The sequence below is a fragment of the Lucilia sericata genome, unplaced genomic scaffold (genome assembly GCF_015586225.1).
Source record: "Lucilia sericata isolate MDLA Ls3-8-SP2 unplaced genomic scaffold, ASM1558622v1 Contig000659F_arrow, whole genome shotgun sequence".
Taxonomy (NCBI): Eukaryota; Metazoa; Arthropoda; class Insecta; order Diptera; family Calliphoridae; genus Lucilia; species Lucilia sericata.
Window position 1 is genome coordinate 22,501 of NW_023994664.1, and position 19,264 is coordinate 41,764.

The window sequence follows — 19,264 nt, forward strand, 5'->3', positions numbered from 1 at the left end:
ATATCTTAAATCGCTTCCCTCACGTTTAAACATGGCATGTGGTTTATCTCTTATGATGAACACAATATCGGCTGGTATTTTGCCAGGCGATTGATCGCCCTCCTTCTGGAAGGTCACTTTTGTGCCCGATTTCCAGCCTGGCTTTATCGATATGCTCACGTATTTATCCTCCTTCTTTGACGTACCATCTGGCTGTTGGACACGCCTTGAGATTTTCATTTTTTTAACACAGCCATGATAGATTTCCTCCAATGTCACGTACAGATCATGTTCCACCGGTGGATCCTGTTGTTTCTCCTTTTTGAAGGGTGTGTGTACGTTGAATGAATGTGATCTAAATGAGGGCCTTCTCTGGATTATTTAAGCATCAGCAGAATATATCATTTTTCATATACAACTTACCTGAACGCACCACCGAGACCGTGACGTGAACCCAAACCACCGAAAGGAGATGAAAAGAAATCATGTTCCGTATCCAAATCGAATACATTCTTATCGAAGAGATTATCATCGAAGAATGAAGCGAATGGATTGCTAGAACCGAAGAACTGTGCGAAAGTGGCCCGGGGATCACCGTGGAACTGATATGTAAATGTATTGTTTGAACCTGTGCCGTTACTTCTGCCTGTAGAGCGAAAAAAAAGTTGAGTGGTTGAGAATTGTAATTCGAGGACGTATATATGAACTAATCTACCTCTAGTTCAGTTCTAATTCAGCTCTAGTCAGTTCTAGTTCTAGTTCTAGTTCAGTTCTACTTCAGTTCTAGTTCAGTTCTAGTTCAGTTCTAGTTCAGTTCTAGTTCAGTTCTAGTTCAGTTCTAGTTCAGTTCTAGTTCAGTTCTAGTTCAGTTCTAGTTCAGTTCTAGTTCAGTTCTAGTTCAGTTCTAGTTCAGTTCTAGTTCAGTTCTAGTTCAGTTCTAGTTCAGTTCTAGTTCAGTTCTAGTACAGTTCTAGTTCAGTTCTAGTTCAGTTCTAGTTCAGTTCTAGTTCAGTTCTAGTTCAGTTCTAGTTCAGTTCTAGTTCAGTTCTAGTTCAGTTCTAGTTCAGTTCTAGTTCAGTTCTAGTTCAGTTCTAGTTCAGTTCTAGTTCAGTTCTAGTTCAGTTCTAGTTCAGTTCTAGTTCAGTTCTAGTTCAGTTCTAGTTCAGTTCTAGTTCAGTTCTAGTTCAGTTCTAGTACAGTTCTAGTTCAGTTCTAGTTCAGTTCTAGTTTTGTTCAGTTCTAGTTCAGTTCTAGTTCAATTCTAGTTCAGTTCTAGTTCAGTTCTAGTTCAGTTCTAGTTCAGTTCTAGTTCAGTTCTAGTTCAGTTCTAGTTCAGTTCTAGTTCAGTTCTAGTTCAGTTCTAGTTCAGTTCTAGTTCAGTTCTAGTTCAGTTCTAGTTCAGTTCTAGTTCACTTCTAGTCAGTTCTAGTTCAGTTCTAGTTCAGTTCTAGTTCAGTTCTAGTTCAGTTCTAGTTCAGTTCTAGTTCAGTTCTAGTTCAGTTCTAGTTCAGTTCTAGTTCAGTTCTAGTTCAGTTCTAGTTCAGTTCTAGTTCAGTTCTAGTTCAGTTCTAGTCAGTTCTAGTTCAGTTCTAGTTAGTTCTAGTTCAGTTCTAGTTCAGTTCTGTTCAGTTCTAGTTCAGTTCTAGTTCAGTTCTAGTTCAGTTCTAGTTCAGTTCTAGTTCAGTTCTAGTTCAGTTCTAGTTCAGTTCTAGTTCAGTTCTAGTTTCAGTTTTCTAGTTCAGTTCTAGTTCAGTTCTAGTTCAGTTTAGTTCAGTTCTAGTTCAGTTCTAGTTCAGTTCTAGTTCAGTTCTAGTTCAGTTCTAGTTCAGTTCTAGTTCAGTCTATTCTAGTTCAGTTCTAGTTCAGTTCTAGTTCATTTCTAGTTCAGTTCTAGTTCAGTTCTAGTTCAGTTCTAGTTCAGTTCTAGTTCAGTTCTAGTTCAGTTCTAGTTCAGTTCTAGTTCAGTTCTAGTTCAGTTCTAGTTCAGTTCTAGTTCAGTTCTAGTTCAGTTCTTCTAGTTCAGTTCTAGTTCAGGTTCTAGTTCAGTTCTAGTTCAGTTCTAGTTCAGTTCTAGTTCAGTTCTAGTTCAGTTCTAGTTCAGTTCTAGTTCAGTTCTAGTTCAGTTCTAGTTCAGTTCTAGTTCAGTTCTAGTTCAGTTCTAGTTCAGTTCTAGTTCAGTTCTAGTTCAGTTCTAGTTCAGTTCTAGTTCAGTTCTAGTTCAGTTCTAGTTCAGTTCTAGTTCAGTTCTAGTTCAGTTCTAGTTCAGTTCTAGTTCAGTTCTAGTTCAGTTCTAGTTCAGTTCTAGTTCAGTTCTAGTTCAGTTCTAGTTCAGTTCTAGTTCAGTTCTAGTTCAGTTCTAGTTCAGTTCTAGTTCAGTTCTAGTTCAGTTCTAGTTCAGTTCTAGTTCAGTTCTAGTTCAGTTCTAGTTCAGTTCTAGTTCAGTTCTAGTTCAGTTCTAGTTCAGTTCTAGTTCAGTTCTAGTTCAGTTCTAGTTCAGTTCTAGTTCAGTTCTAGTTCAGTTCTAGTTCAGTTCTAGTTCAGTTCTAGTTCAGTTCTAGTTCAGTTCTAGTTCAGTTCTAGTTCAGTTCTAGTTCAGTTCTAGTTCAGTTCTAGTTCAGTTCTAGTTCAGTTCTAGTTCAGTTCTAGTTCAGTTCTAGTTCAGTTCTAGTTCAGTTCTAGTTCAGTTCTAGTTCAGTTCTAGTTCAGTTCTAGTTCAGTTCTAGTTCAGTTCTAGTTCAGTTCTAGTTCAGTTCTAGTTCAGTTCTAGTTCAGTTCTAGTTCAGTTCTAGTTCAGTTCTAGTTCAGTTCTAGTTCAGTTCTAGTTCAGTTCTAGTTCAGTTCAGTTCAGTTCTAGTTCAGTTCTAGTTCAGTTCTAGTTCAGTTCTAGTTCAGTTCTAGTTCAGTTCTAGTTCAGTTCTAGTTCAGTTCTAGTTCAGTTCTAGTTCAGTTCTAGTTCAGTTCTAGTTCAGTTCTAGTTCAGTTCTAGTTCAGTTCTAGTTCAGTTCTAGTTCAGTTCTAGTTCAGTTCTAGTTCAGTTCTAGTTCAGTTCTAGTTCAGTTCTAGTTCAGTTCTAGTTCAGTTCTAGTTCAGTTCTAGTTCAGTTCTAGTTCAGTTCTAGTTCAGTTCTAGTTCAGTTCTAGTTCAGTTCTAGTTCTAGTTCAGTTCTAGTTCAGTTCTAGTTCAGTTCTAGTTCAGTTCTAGTTCAGTTCTAGTTCAGTTCTAGTTCAGTTCTAGTTCAGTTCTAGTTCAGTTCTAGTTCAGTTCTAGTTCAGTTCTAGTTCAGTTCTAGTTCAGTTCTAGTTCAGTTCTAGTTCAGTTCTAGTTCAGTTCTAGTTCAGTTCTAGTTCAGTTCTAGTTCAGTTCTAGTTCAGTTCTAGTTCAGTTCTAGTTCAGTTCTAGTTCAGTTCTAGTTCAGTTCTAGTTCAGTTCTAGTTCTGTTCCAGTTCAGTTCTAGTTCAGTTCTAGTTCAGTTCTAGTTCAGTTCTAGTTCTAGTTCTAGTTCAGTTCTAGTTCAGTTCTAGTTCAGTTCTAGTTCAGTTCTAGTTCAGTTCTAGTTCAGTTCTAGTTCAGTTCTAGTTCAGTTCTAGTTCAGTTCTAGTTCAGTTCTAGTTCAGTTCTAGTTCAGTGCCAGTTTACTTCTAGTTCAGTTCTAGATCAGTTCTATTCCATACTCACCTCCATTTTTCAAACCATCTTCGCCATATTTATCATATAATTCCCTTTTATTTTTATCCGATAACACTTCGTAAGCCTCAGCGACCTCTTTGAATTTCTCTTCAGCATTGGCGGCTTTATTCTTATCGGGATGATAACGTAACGCCAGTTTTCTATAGGCCTTTTTGATTTCTTCATCGGTGGCAGTTTTCGGTATACCCAATGTTTTATAAAAATCCTTAGCCATTCTGTATGTGTGTGTGAATTTCTGTATATGTAACTAAAAATGTAATGGACGATGCGGGGGGTGGGCTAATATTTATTTATCCAGGTGGTTCCAAGTAATACTTAAAACTTTAATTAAGAGAAAATAAAACAAGTTAGATTTTAAATTATATTTAATATGTTAAAAAAACTCACCAATTTTCTTAAATTAAATTGTAATTAATTTTGTGATTTTTATTTCCGTTTCCTCTAGTTTAAACTGTTGATTCCTTAATATTATTCAATGTTGTATTGTCCAGCAATAAAAGCATCTTTTTGTAACCAACATTTGACAAGGTCTTTTAATTTAAATTGAGGATTTGTAGAATTTTTATTTTAATTCAGCAGTCTTTACTAAAATTAAACAATAAGGAAATAAATATTTAACTAATTTTTAAGGTCACTTAAAAAAAATAAATAATATTTTGCTTAAAATATTTCAAAACAAAAAAATAAATTTCTATTTGACAATTATATACAAAATAGAAAGAGATTTTCGAATTTAATTTTAAATATAGAGTTGACTTTTTAAGAAGAATGCTCAACTTAAAAAAGGCCAAATTTCCTTTATTTTTCCTTAAATATCTGTTAATCAAGTCCTTTTCTACCATCAATGTCTCTAAAATATATCCCCCTTAAATGACTCATATATGTATTATATTTATAAATCTTTTTTTAACAAATAGCTAATCAATTAAACAATAAATAAACAAATATATTAAGTGTTCGAAGAATCTCACCAACAACGTCATAGTTCGTTTAATTATTTTAATGGTGCATTGAAAATGTTTTCTTCTTTCTTTTTTGCTCTTCTTTTAAGATTGAAAGCATTTTCAATGCCTAAGACTTGTTATAATGAAAATTTGTTGCCACAATGATACAGTGACGTTCATCATTATAATTTTTGTTTTTTTGTCGAAAATATAGATTTATATATTATATACTGCTCTAGACAACCCACGCCAAGTACTAAGAAAACTATATATAATTCTTATGTATTTCATAAAAAAAAATTATAACAACGAAAAACAAAAATATTTTTTTGACAATAAATGTTTTGCTGACGTTTTCTAGTTCATTATTTTTTTCCTGCATTTCATATTATTTAAAAATATGCATATTTTAATAAAATAATTTTGGGATATTTAAATTTGTTATATAAAATAGCAGGTTTAAAAATTTGTTTAACTAACAAAAACAATTAATCAAGTTGATGTATTGATAACAATTAATAACATACGCACTTATGGCCTTAGATTTTCACTAGGAAAATAACTGATCTAGAACGTAACTAGAACTGAACTAGAACTAGAACTGAACTAGAACTGAACTAGAACTGAACTAGAACTGAACTAGAACTCAACTAGAACTGAACTAGAACTGAACTAGAACTGAACTAGAACTGAACTAGAACTGAACTAGAACTGAACTAGAACTGAACTAGAACTGAACTAGAACTGAACTAGAACTGAACTAGAACTGAACTAGAACTGAACTAGAACTGAACTAGAACTGAACTAGAACTGAACTAGAACTGAACTAGAACTGAACTAGAACTGAACTAAACTGAACTAGAACTGAACTAGAACTGAAACTAGAACTGAACTAGAACTGAACTAGAACTGAACTAGAACTGAACTAGAACTGAACTAGAACTGAACTAGAACTGAACTAGACTGAACTAGAACTGAACTAGAACTGAACTAGAACTGAACTAGAACTGAACTAGAACTGAACTAGAACTGAACTAGAACTGAACTAGAACTGAACTAGAACTGAACTAGAACTGAACTAGAAACTGAACTAGAACTGAACTAGAACTGAACTAGAACTGAACTAGAACTGAACTAGAACTGAACTAGAACTGAACTAGAACTGAACTAGAACTGAACTAGAACTGAACTAGAACTGAACTAGAACTGAACTAGAACTGAACTAGAACTGAACTAGAACTGAAACTAGAACTGAACTAGAACTGAACTAGAACTGAACTAGAACTGAACTAGAACTGAACTAGAACTGAACTAGAACTGAACTAGAACTGAACTAGAACTGAACTAGAACTGAACTAGAACTGAACTAGAACTGAACTAGAACTGAACTAGAACTGAACTAGAACTGAACTAGAACTGAACTAGAACTGAACTAGAACTGAACTAGAACTGAACTAGAACTGAACTAGAACTGAACTAGAACTGAACTAGAACTGAACTAGAACTGAACTAGAACTGAACTAGAACTGAACTAGAACTGAACTAGAACTGAACTAGAACTGAACTAGAACTGAACTAGAACTGAACTAGAACTGAACTAGAACTGAACTAGAACTGAACTAGAACTGAACTAGAACTGAACTAGAACTGAACTAGAACTGAACTAGAACTGAACTAGAACTGAACTAGAACTGAACTAGAACTGAACTAGAACTGAACTAGAACTGAACTAGAACTGAACTGAACTGAACTAGTACTGAACTAGAACTGAACTAGAACTGAACTAGAACTGAACTAGAACTGAACTAGAACTGAACTAGAACTGAACTAGACTGAGATACTGGAACTAGAACTGAACTAGAACTGAACTAGACTGAACTAGAACTGAACTAGAACTGAACTTAGAACTGAACTAGAACTGAACTAGAACTGACTAGAACTGAACTAGAACTGACTAGAACTGAACTAGAACTGACTAGAACTGAACTAGAACTGAGACTAGAACTGACTAGAACTGAACTAGAACTGAACTAGAACTGAACTAGAACTGAACTAGAACTGAACTAGAACTGAACTTAGACTGAACTAGAACTGAACTAGAACTGAACTAGAACTGAAACTAGAACTGAACTAGAACTGAACTAGAACGAACTAGAACTGAACTAGAACTGACTAGAACTGAACTAGAACTGAACTAGAACTGAACTAGAACTGAACTAGAACTGAACTAGAACTGAACTAGAACTGAACTAGAACTGACTAGAACTGAACTAGAAACTGAACTAGATACTGAACTAGAACTAGAACTGAACTAGAACTGAACTAGAACTGAACTAGAACTGAACTAGAACTTAACTAGAACTGAACTAGAACTGAACTAGAACTGAACTAGAACTTGAACTAGAACTGAACTAGAACTGAACTAGAACTGAACTAGAACTAAACTAGAACTGATCTAGAACTGAACTAGAACTGAACTAGAACTGAACTGACTAGAACTGAATAGAACTGAACTAGAACTGAACTAGAACTGAACTGAACTAGAACTGAACTAGAACTGAACTAGAACTGAACTAGAACTGAACTAGAACTGAACTAGAACTGAACTAGAACTGAACTAGAACTGACTAGAACTGAACTAGAACTGAGCTAGAACTGAACTAACGAACTAGAACTGAACTAGAACTGAACTAGAACTGAACTAGAACTGAACTAGAACTGAACTAGAACTGAACTAGAACTGAACTAGAACTGAACTAGAACTGAACTAGAACTGAACTAGAACTGAACTAGAACTGAACTAGAACTGAAGCAGACAGACTAGAACTCAAGTAGAACTCAAGTAGAACTGAACTATAACTAAACTAGAACTGAACTATAACTGAACTGGAATTGAAGTAGAACTGAAGTAGAACTGAAGTAGAACTGAAGTAAAACTGAACTAGAATTGAGCTAGAATTGAACTAGAATTGAACTAGAACTGAACTAGAACTGATTTATGACTAAAGGAGAGCTGAACTAGAATTGAACTAGAGCTGAACTAAAATTGAACTAGAACTGAACTAGAACAGAATCAGAACAGAATTAGGACTGAATGTTGCAGAATTTATGTTTACATTTTTAATCTTTGTTCCCTTAGTTCTTGGTGCCGACAACTTCACACAGCTCCTACGTAACTCCAACTTTGTTATTTTACTAGTTTGACAATATTGCTCAAACTTTTATAATTTAATTATTGCAAAAATAAGTTGTATATAGTTTTTTTATGAATTTTAACCTTTTATTGCTGTTTGGATTTTTTTGTATTTATATAGAAATGTTTACACAAATTTTCATAATATTTGTCAGATGTCACGAATTGACAATATGCCATTATAATAATGATTAATGTCAAGTACTCGAATACGTGTAGATTTAATTAATTACTTATTTATCATAAAGCCATGCACCATAGACAAATAAGCCAAAGACTTTTTGCAAAAAAATGGGGGCTGGGTAAATAATAATATAAAAGGGATTAAAATAGTTTAACAAATGCAAATTTATAATATCAAATGACACCATGCTACAGCGACCAAAGAAGCAAACACCAAATAACTGCGGATTGGACCAACAGAGTGTGTCATTGGATTGTTATGAATAAGATCATCTGTCAAGAATAATAATTACATTTTTGTGGTATTTATTGTATACTTTGTAGCACTGTGTTTTTTAAACCACATTATTATAAATCAACTTTAAATATTCCAATATTATAACAAAATAAATATTTAGAATAAACAATTAAATGTAATTTTTTATTCACAGAGTAAATCATTGAATACATATGCACATACGTAAACATACATACATATATATATGTCTTGTCTACACTTAAATAAAATTCTATCTTTCAATTCGAAACAATTACTTAAAGATTATAATCTTTTTGACATTTTCTGTCAATTGTCACAAGTAAAACATATGTATTTCAGAAGTAAAACTTTTCAAAAGAAAATTTTTATTTAATTAAAACTTTTTCACTTTAATTTATTTATTTGCCTGAGTGTCTACCAAAATAATATTGAATACTGTCATTCTCTTAAACCCAACGCTTTTGTAGGAGTCTGGTCTATATAAATATGTACATATTCATTTGTAAAGGGTTAACAGCTTTTCTTAAATTTTTTTTTGTTTTCGTTGTTGTGTTGTTATGCTGTCGCGTAGTTCTTTTTTTATTTTTTAAACAATTTTTTTTTATCATTTAATGAGATCACTGCTACTTAATTAAATAAAGATTTTTTGTATCTGTAGTTGCTCTGTCAAATTCATGCTGCTCGCGTATCATCCATCCATTCATTCGGTGTTGCATATTCAAATAAACACTTTTATTTTCATTCAGATTTATTGGCTCATTCTCTCTTTGGGTCGATACGATGGGCATGTGGTAGCTTTAGTAATCATATGAAAATATGTTAACCCTAAACGGCACATAATGATAATTTATATACTGGACTGTAGAATAGACTATAGACTAGACTACAGACTAGGCTATAGACTATACTATAGACTAGACTATAGACTAAACTATAGACTAAACTATAGACTAAACTATAGACTAGACTGTATACCAGACTATAGACTAGACTATAGACTAGACTATAGACTAGACTAGACTAGACTATAGACTAGACTATAGACTAGACTATAGACTAGACTATAGACTAGACTATAGACAAGACTATAGACTAGACTATAGACTAGACTATAGACTAACTAGACTAGACTATAGACTAGACTATAGACTAGACTATAGACTAGACTATAGACTAGACTATAGACTAGACTATAGACTAGACTAGACTAGACAAGACTATAGACTAGACTATAGACTAGACTATAGACTAGACTATAGACTAGACTATAGACTAGACTATAGACTAGACTATAGACTAGACTATAGACTAGACTATAGACTAGACTATAGACTAGACTATAGACTAGACTATAGACTAGACTACAGACTAGACTATAGACTAGACTATAGACTAGACTATAGACTAGACTATAGACTAGACTATAGACTAGACTATAGACAAGACTATAGACTAGACTATAGACTAGACTATAGACTAAGACTAGACTATAGACTAGACTATAGACTAGACTATAGACTAGACTATAGACTAGACTATAGACTAGACTATAGACTAGACTATAGACTAGACTATAGACTAGACTATAGACTAGACTATAGACTAGACTATAGACTAGACTATAGACTAGACTATAGACTAGTAGACTAGACTCTAGACTAGACTAGACTATAGACTAGACTATAGACTAGACTATAGACTAGACTATAGACTAGACTATAGACTAGACTATAGACTAGACTATAGACTAGACTATAGACTAGACTATAGACTAGACTATAGACTAGACTATAGACTAGACTATAGACTAGACTATAGACTAGACTATAGACTAGACTATAGACTAGACTATAGACTAGACTATAGACTAGACTATGACTAGACTATAGACTAGACTATAGACTAGACTATAGACTAGACTATAGACTAGACTATAGACTAGACTATAGACTAGACTATAGACTAGACTATAGACTAGACTATAGACTAGACTATAGACTAGACTATAGACTAGACTATAGACTAGACTATAGACTAGACTATAGACTAGACTATAGACTAGACTATAGACTAGACTATAGACTAGACTAGACTATAGACTAGACTATAGACTAGACTATAGACTAGACTATAGACTAGACTATAGACTAGACTATAGACTAGACTATAGACTAGACTATAGACTAGACTAGACTATGACTAGACTATAGACTAGACTATAGACTAGACTAGACTAGACTAGACTATAGACTAGACTATAGACTAGACTATAGACTAGACTATAGACTAGACTATAGACTAGACTAGACTATAGACTAGACTAGACTATAGACTAGACTAGACTATAGACTAGACTATAGACTAGACTATAGACTAGACTATAGACTAGACTATAGACTAGACTATAGACTAGACTATAGACTAGACTATAGACTAGACTATAGACTAGACTATAAACTAGACTGTAAACTAAACTATAAACTAGACAATAAACTAGACTATAAACTAGACTATAAATTAGACTATAAATTAGACTATAAACTAGACTATAAACTAGACTATAGATTAGACTATAGACTAGACCATAGACAACACTATAGACTAGACTATAGACTAGACCAAAGACTAGTCTATAGACTAGACCATAGACAATGCTATGGACTGGACTAGAGGCTAGACGGTAGACTAGACTATAGATTATAAACATTTTTAGGACACTTGTAATTGAATTACGTTTATAGGTTAACAGCAAACACGATTGTTTTACAAAATTGAACCTGCAACGGCAAATACTTCCACACATTCAACGCCTAACTAAGTGCACAGTGTGCATTCCACTTCAAGTAAAATGTTGTAAAACTGATAAATAAAAATTGTCAGATTTTCTGATAAACACACGCATGTTGCTGTAAGTTCACAATTAAATAATTACGCATTTAAAATTTATCAATTTATGATATACGGAAAGTAATAAGTTTTTATTATTATTTTTATTTATTTTTTTTTTACTTGAGCACAAGTACATTTTTTCCCCTTAATATTTATTTATTTAGTGGTGAACACACCTACAAAAGTTGTACTTATATAGAATTAAAAGCATGAAATATATATATTTTTTTTTTGTTTAGTAAAAAACTACACCTGAGTTAATGAAACAATTTATGTGGTTCATAAAAAGTTATTTAATGATGAAAACGAAATGGGAAAATAAAATAAAACGTTTACATTTGGTACTACGCATGAATAAAGAGTAAATTTTGTAAAGATATAAGGAAATAATTAATGTTAAACTAAAATTAAAGTAATGGTGAATAATGTTGGGTTAAAAACTGAATCATGTTAGGAATTTTAGGTACTATAACCAGGGAAGTACAACAGGTCTTATGGAAGTGGTTCTGGGGACGGCAGATGTCTATAATTCTCTCTTGAAATCGAGTCATCTATGATTCAATGTACTCAATTTCCTATCTATTGATATATAATAGGTGGTTAATTCGGCTAAGTCTTATGTTATAAGAAAACCTTCAATACCTTCTATAGTATAAAGCGCTGGCAATGTATCTATCTCCCCTAAAAAACGTTAATATATAATTGATTTTTTAAAATCTTCATTATATTGTCACTCACCAGCAGCAATAGAAATTTATCAAAATTTAATATTAAACATTAATAATTTAGAAAAAAACAAAGAAGCCAACGACAAAAAACACATTTTAACACAATGACCTTAACCCATAACTGTCAGTTAAAAATACATTTTATAGTTTGTTTCTTTTTTTGCTTTCCTCTGCTTTTAAATTTTATTCACACTTTTTTCTTCATACAAAATTTCCAAAATAAATTGCCTGGCTAATTTATGAAAATATTAATAAAAATTAAACAAAAATATCTTCTTTCTAACTAGATAATAATGACCAGGCAAAACGAACATATTCATTTTTCTTTGAAGAATTTAATTTGGGTTGAGCATTTTTTTGTATTTGTTGCTTTTTGTCTTTCATCATGTTCCCCTAATTAATTGGGTCAGCTAATAACTTCGTAATTATGTGGGCAAAAATGGAAGAAATTAAACAAGTTGTTGTCTAAAGCGAATTGTAAATGAGTACTTGAGAAGTAATTTGAAGAAAGAGAGATAGAGAGAAGGGAAATAAATATTTTGAATAATGTTTAAAATTTAGGTTTGTTGTATTCAGAAGACAAATCGTCTGTAAGTCGAACCCAAACTAACTAAGTTTAGAGTTTCACATACAAATATATTTCCGGAGAGTCTACATATAACCTTAAAAAGAAAGCTATGTAGCTTAGATTAAAAAAAATTATCTGTTAAGGTTGTTCTATTAGTCTAGGGGTCGTGGATTCAATTTCCACAAAATTCTCTGTTCTGTTTAAGCAAAACGGCTTAAACAGATTGGTAAATAAAATTAAAATATAATTTTTTAAATATATTTCAAAATTTGACCATAAACTTTAAATCAATACAACATCACTAATAAACTTTACACACCTCCCAAAATTTTGTAGGTTAAGAAAGATGTTTGTTAAACTTGTTCATTAAAATAATGACCAAATTATGTCTAAGGATAATAATGATTTTACCCTTACTTTCAACTCTTACACTTTTTTTGAACTTTTGTTTAACAATTTTCTTTTCCGGTCATCTTTTTTAGCATTTTTAACATGTAAATTAATCATTGTAATTAATATCTTTACATCAGCATAGCAGTTGAAATTTTTTGGTAGAAAAGTCTAAATTAAAAGACAAAAACTTGAAAACAAACAAGAAATTTACTTTTTATACATATTGCTTAATAAAAATATAAAAATTAAGTTTTCATTTGTATTTATGTTAGGTTTTAATGTCGTTATACCCTATGACACCATCGTTTGTGCTGCTGTTTGAAACGTCCACCTTAATGTACGCCAACTGACAGAGAATTACTAGAACTGAACTAGAACTGAACTAGAACTGAACTAGAACTGAACTAGAACTGAACTAGAACTGAACTAGAACTGAACTAGAACTGAACTAGAACTGAACTGGAACTGGAACTGAACTAGAACTGAACTAGAACTGAACTAGAACTGAACTAGAACTGAACTAGAACTGAACTAGAACTGAACTAGAACTGAACTAGAACTGAACTAGAACTGAACTAGAACTGAACTAGAACTGAACTAGAACTGAACTAGAACTGAACTAGAAACTGAACTAGAACTGACTAGAACTGAACTAGAACTGAACTAGAACTGAACTAGAACTGAACTAGAACTGAACTAGAACTGAACTAGAACTGAACTAGAACTGAACTAGAACTGAACTAGAACTGAACTAGAACTGAACTAGAACTGAACTAGAACTGAACTAGAACTGAACTAGAACTGAACTAGAACTGAACTAGAACTGAACTAAACTGAACTAGAACTGAACTAGAACTGAACTAGAACTGAACTAGAACTGAACTAGAACTGAACTAGAACTGAACTAGAACTGAACTAGAACTAAACTAGAACTGAACTAGAACTGAACTAGAACTGAACTAGAACTGAACTAGAACTGAACTAGAACTGAACTAGAACTGAACTAGAACTGAACTAGAACTGAACTAGAACTGAACTAGAACTGAACTAGAACTGAACTAGAACTGAACTAGAACTAGAACTGAACTAGAACTGAACTAGAACTGAACTAGAACTGAACTAGAACTGAACTAGAACTGAACTAGAACTGAACTAGAACCTGAACTAGAACTGAACTAGAACTGAACTAGAACTGAACTAGAAATGAAACTAGAACTGAACTAGAACTGAACTAGAACTGAACTAGAACTGAACTAGAATGAACTAGAACTGAACTAGAACTGAACTAGAACTGAACTAGAACTGACTAGAACTGAACTAGAACTGAACTAGAACTGACTAGAACTGAACTAGAACTGAACATAGAACTGAACTAGAACTGAACTAGAACCTGAACTAGAACTGAACTAGAACCGAACTAGAACTGAACTAGAACTGAACTAGAACTGAACTAGAACTGAAACTAGAACTGAACTAGAACTGAACTAGAACTGAACTAGAACTGAACTAGAACTGAATAGAACTAGAACTATGAACTGAACGATACTGAACTAGAACTGAAACTAGAACTGAACTAGAACTGAACTAGAACTGAACTAGAACTGAAACTAGAACTGAAACTAGAACTGAACTAGAACTGAACTAGAATGACTAGAACTGAACTAGAACTGAACTAGAACTGAACTAGACTAAACTAGAACTAGAACTGAACTAGAACTGAACTAGAACTGAACTAGAACTGAACTAGACCCGAACTAGAACTGAACTAGAACTGAACTAGAACTGAACTAGAACTGAACTAGAACTGAACTAGAACTGAACTAGAACTGAACTAGAACTGAACTAGAACTGAACTAGAACTGAACTAGAACTGAACTAGAACTGAACTAGAACTGAACTAGAACTGAACTAGAACTGAACTAGAACTGAACTAGAACTGAACTAGAACTGAACTAGAACTGAACTAGAACTGACCTAGAACTGAACTAGAACTGAACTAGAACTGAACTAGAACTGAACTAGAACTGACTAGAACTGAACTAGAAACTGAACTAGAACGGAACTAGAACTGAACTAGAACTGAACTAGAACTGAACTAGAACTGAACTAGAACTGAACTAGAAACTGAACTAGAACTGAACTAGAACTGAACTAGAACTGAACTAGAACTGAACTAGAACTGAACTAGAACTGAACTAGAACTGAACTAGAACTACTGAACTAGAACTGAACTAGAACTAAACTAGAACTGAACTAGAACTGAACTGAAAAAATGGAATTTTCCCCACGTTTGGCAATGCTGTATAAAGCTACTCACGGAATGATTAACTTATAATATAAACACTTTCGATGGAGGGCATCACACCTAACAAAACATTATTTATATTGAGTTATGATGTTATTTTATTTAGCTCTTTTGCACAATTGGGCTAAAATGACTAATCAAAACCAAAAATATTTTTACAAAAGTGAATGTGTATTAGTTTTTTTTTCGAAAATAGTTTAAAAATAATTAAATAAAAAAACGAAAAAATAAGCCTACACAAATTCCAATGGAAGTGAGAAAATATTTAGACATACGATTAAAATAAAGAAAAGACCAGAATATGTTTAAATATTACAAGTTAAATTAAATAATAAAATCGCATGCATGACCTCTGCAATATCAATGAACTTGAAAAAAAAAAATCAAATTAACTTTTTTGTTTATTTAAAATTTTTAATTTCCTTCCTTAAACAATTTGACTAAATGCAAATAAATGAAACATTTTAGCTCTAAAATTAGAGATTAAACTGAATAACACATCCAATACAATTTTATATTTAAAAATAATAATTTAATAAATATAAAATCTCAATTATTAGTTGCAAATTATATTATGATAAATTAATTAATTTTCCAAATTTTATTCCTCAATTACTTTCACAAATTTTGTTTGTTTATAATATTATAAATGTTTTTACGTTAAAAATTATTTTATATGATTTTTTTTAATGGAATTGTTTTTGCCAAATTCATTGAGAAAATTTTTATTGAAAAAAAAAACAAATTTATATGTAAATTTATGTTAAATGTTATTTAATAATTTTTTGTTTTATTTGTCTTCATATTAACATTTTAATATAAAACAAATATAGAGAGTGTTAAATTTAAGTCGATGGTGTCGATTTTGTATCCACCCATCATTATGAGTTTTGTAAATATTGTTTCTCAGGTTGCAAATTTAAGATGTTTAACTGGCATTGTTAAAAAAAAAACAATAATCAATGATTAAATTCATAATAAATCCATTTTATTATATAAGCCGATTAGCAACGGTTTGGTGATGACCTCGATTCTTATTTTGCACATGTTTGTTATTTTTTGGAATAAAAATATTATTTGCGGTTGTAAAATAATTGCAAATTTATAAAAGGAGTTTAATTATTGTATTTTTCTTATAGACCAATTATATTATAACAAAAACTGGATTCGGGTTTAAAGAGTTTTATATAACTTTTTTTAATATTTCCAAAAAATCAGAATGTCATTAATATTTTTTCCCATCCCCATTTTTATTTCCGTTACTGTCCCAAATCTAGAGCAGAAGTAGAACAGAACTAGAACAGAACTAGAACAGAACTAGAACAGAGCTAGAACAGAACTAGAACAGAACTAGAACAGAACTGGAACAGAACTAGAACAGAACTAGAACAGAACTAGAACAGAACTAGAACAGAACTAGAACAGAACTAGAACAGAACTAGAACAGAACTAGAAACTAGAACAGAACTAGAACAGAACTAGAACAGAACTAGAACAGAACTAGAACAGAACTAGAACAGAACTAGAACAGAACTAGAACTAGAACTAGACAGAAGCAACAGTAGAACAGAACTAGAACAGAACTAGAACTAGAACAGAACTAGAACAGAACTAGAACAGAACTAGAACAGAACTAGAACAGAACTAGAACAGAACTAGAACAGAACTAGAACAGAACTAGAACAGAGCTAGAACAGAACAGAACTAGAACTAGAACAGAACTAAAACAGAACTAAAACAGAACTAGAACAGAACTAGAACAGAACTAGAACAGAACTAGAACAGAACTAGAACAGAACTAGAACAGAACTAGAACAGAACTAGAACAGAACTAGAACAGAACTAGAACAGAACTAGAACAGAACTAGAACAGAACTAGAACAGAACTAGAACAGAACTAGAACAGAACTAGAACAGAACTAGAACAGAACTAGAACAGAACTAGAACAGAACTAGAACAGAACTAGAACAGAACTAGAACAGAACTAGAACAGAACTAGAACAGAACTAGAACAGAACTAGAACAGAACTAGAACAGAAACTAGAACAGAACTAGAACAGAACTAGAACAGAACTAGAACAGAACTAGAACAGAACTAGAACAGAACTAGAACAGAACTAGAACAGAACTAGAACAGAACTAGAACAGAACTAGAACAGAACTAGAACAGAACTAGAACAGAACTAAGAACAGAACTAGAACAGAACTAGAACAGAACTAGAACAGAACTAGAACAGAACTAGAACAGAAACTAGAACAGAACTAGAACAGAACTAGAACAGAACTAGAACAGAACTAGAACAGAACTAGAACAGAACTAGAACAGAACTAGAACAGAACTAGAACAGAACTAGAACGAACTAGAACAGAACTAGAACAGAACTAGAACAGAACTAGAACAGAACTAGAACAGAACTAGAACAGAACTAGAACAGAACTAGAACAGAACTAGAACAGAACTAGAACAGAACTAGAACAGAACCTAGAACAGAACTAGAACAGAACTAGAACAGAACTAGAACAGAACAGAACTAGAACAGAACTAGAACAGAACTAGAACAGAACTAGAACAGAACTAGAACAGAACTAGAACAGAACTAGAACAGAACTAGAACAGAACTAGAACAGAACTAGAACAGAACTAGAACAGAACTAGAACAGAACTAGAACAGAACTAGAACAGAACTAGAACAGAACTAGAACAGAACTAGAACAGAACTAGAACAGAACTAGAACAGAACTAGAACAGAACTAGAACAGAACTAGAACAGAACTAGAACAGAACTAGAACAGAACTAGAACAGAACTAGAACAGAACTAGAACAGAACTAGAACAGAACTAGAACAGAACTAGAACAGAACTAGAACAGAACTAGAACAGAACTAGAACAGAACTAGAACAGAACTAGAACAGAACTAGAACAGAACTAGAACAGAACTAGAACAGAACTAGAACAGAACTAGAACAGAACTAGAACAGAACTAGAACAGAACTAGAACAGAACTAGAACAGAACTAGAACAGAACTAGAACAGAACTAGAAACAGAACTAGAACAGAACTAGAACAGAACTAGAACAGAACTAGAACAGAACTAGAACAGAACTAGAATAGAACTAGAACAGAACTAGAACAGAACTAGAACAGAACTAGACAGAACTAGAACAGAACTAGAACAGAACTAGAACAGAACTAGAACAGAACTAGAACAGAACTAGAACAGAACTAGAACAGAACTAGAACAGAACTAGAACAGAACTAGACAGAACTAGAACAGAACTAGAACAGAACAGAGCTAGAACAGAACTAGAACAGAACTAGAACAGAACTAGAGCAGAAGTAGAACAGAACTAGAAACTAGAACTAGAACAGAACTAGAACAGAACTAGAACAGAACTAGAACAGAACTAGAACAGAACTAGAACAGAACTAGAACAGAGCTAGAACAGAACAGAACTAGAACTAGAACAGAACTAAACAGAACTAAAACAAAACTAGAACAGAACTAGAACATAACTAGAACAGAACTAGAACAGAACTAGAACAGAACTAGAACAGAACTAGAACAGAACTAGAACAGAACTAGAACAGAACTAGAACAGAACTAGAACAGAACTAGAACAGAACTAGAACAGAACTAGAACAGAACTAGAACAGAACTAGAACAGAACTAGAACAGAACTAGAACAGAACTAGAAGAACTAGAACAGAACTAGAATAGAACTAAAACAGAACTAGAACAGAACTAGAACTGAACTAGAACTGAACTAGAACTGAACTAGAACTGAACTAGAACTGAACTAGAACTGAACTAGAACAGAACTAGAACTGAACTATTGCTATCAAATGCCATAGTAATCGATATAGAAATTTTAAAGTATTTTGTATATTTTTTATTATGCATCATGTCTGCCAAAAATTCTCTATGATTTTGGTAAATATTATGAAATTCTCTTTTTTTAATATTTTTATTTTCACTGGAATATTAATCAATTGTTTCAAAAGAATATGCGCAGAAAAATATGTTTGTATATTTTAAAATAAAATAGTACACTCATCTTGTCCATACGGTTTATATTTATACCCTACACCACTTTAGTGGGGAGGATATATTAGGTTTGTGCTGATGTTTGTAA

The 19,264-nt window shown here is 32.4% G+C and overlaps 1 protein-coding gene across 3 annotated transcripts in view; it reads right to left on the bottom strand.

Moving 5' to 3' along the window:
* LOC119607131 (dnaJ protein homolog 1) overlaps nucleotides 1-19,264 on the bottom strand; it is a 58,580-nt gene that overhangs the window by 20,719 nt on the left and 18,597 nt on the right. Inside the window, exons 2-5 of one of the 3 annotated variants that reach the window (XM_037960917.1) lie at nucleotides 4,054-4,246; nucleotides 3,655-3,987; nucleotides 403-625; nucleotides 1-334 (exon numbers count right to left, since the gene is read on the bottom strand). The exon at nucleotides 1-334 is cut by the window's left edge and continues 24 nt beyond it. In XM_037960917.1, the coding sequence (XP_037816845.1) occupies nucleotides 1-334; nucleotides 403-625; nucleotides 3,655-3,880 (783 nt within the window). In that variant the 5' untranslated portion in view covers nucleotides 3,881-3,987; nucleotides 4,054-4,246. Of the gene's footprint in view, nucleotides 347-402; nucleotides 626-3,654; nucleotides 3,988-4,053; nucleotides 4,252-19,264 lie in introns of those variants that run through there. The other 2 variants (XM_037960915.1, XM_037960916.1) reach the window with 2 other exon arrangements.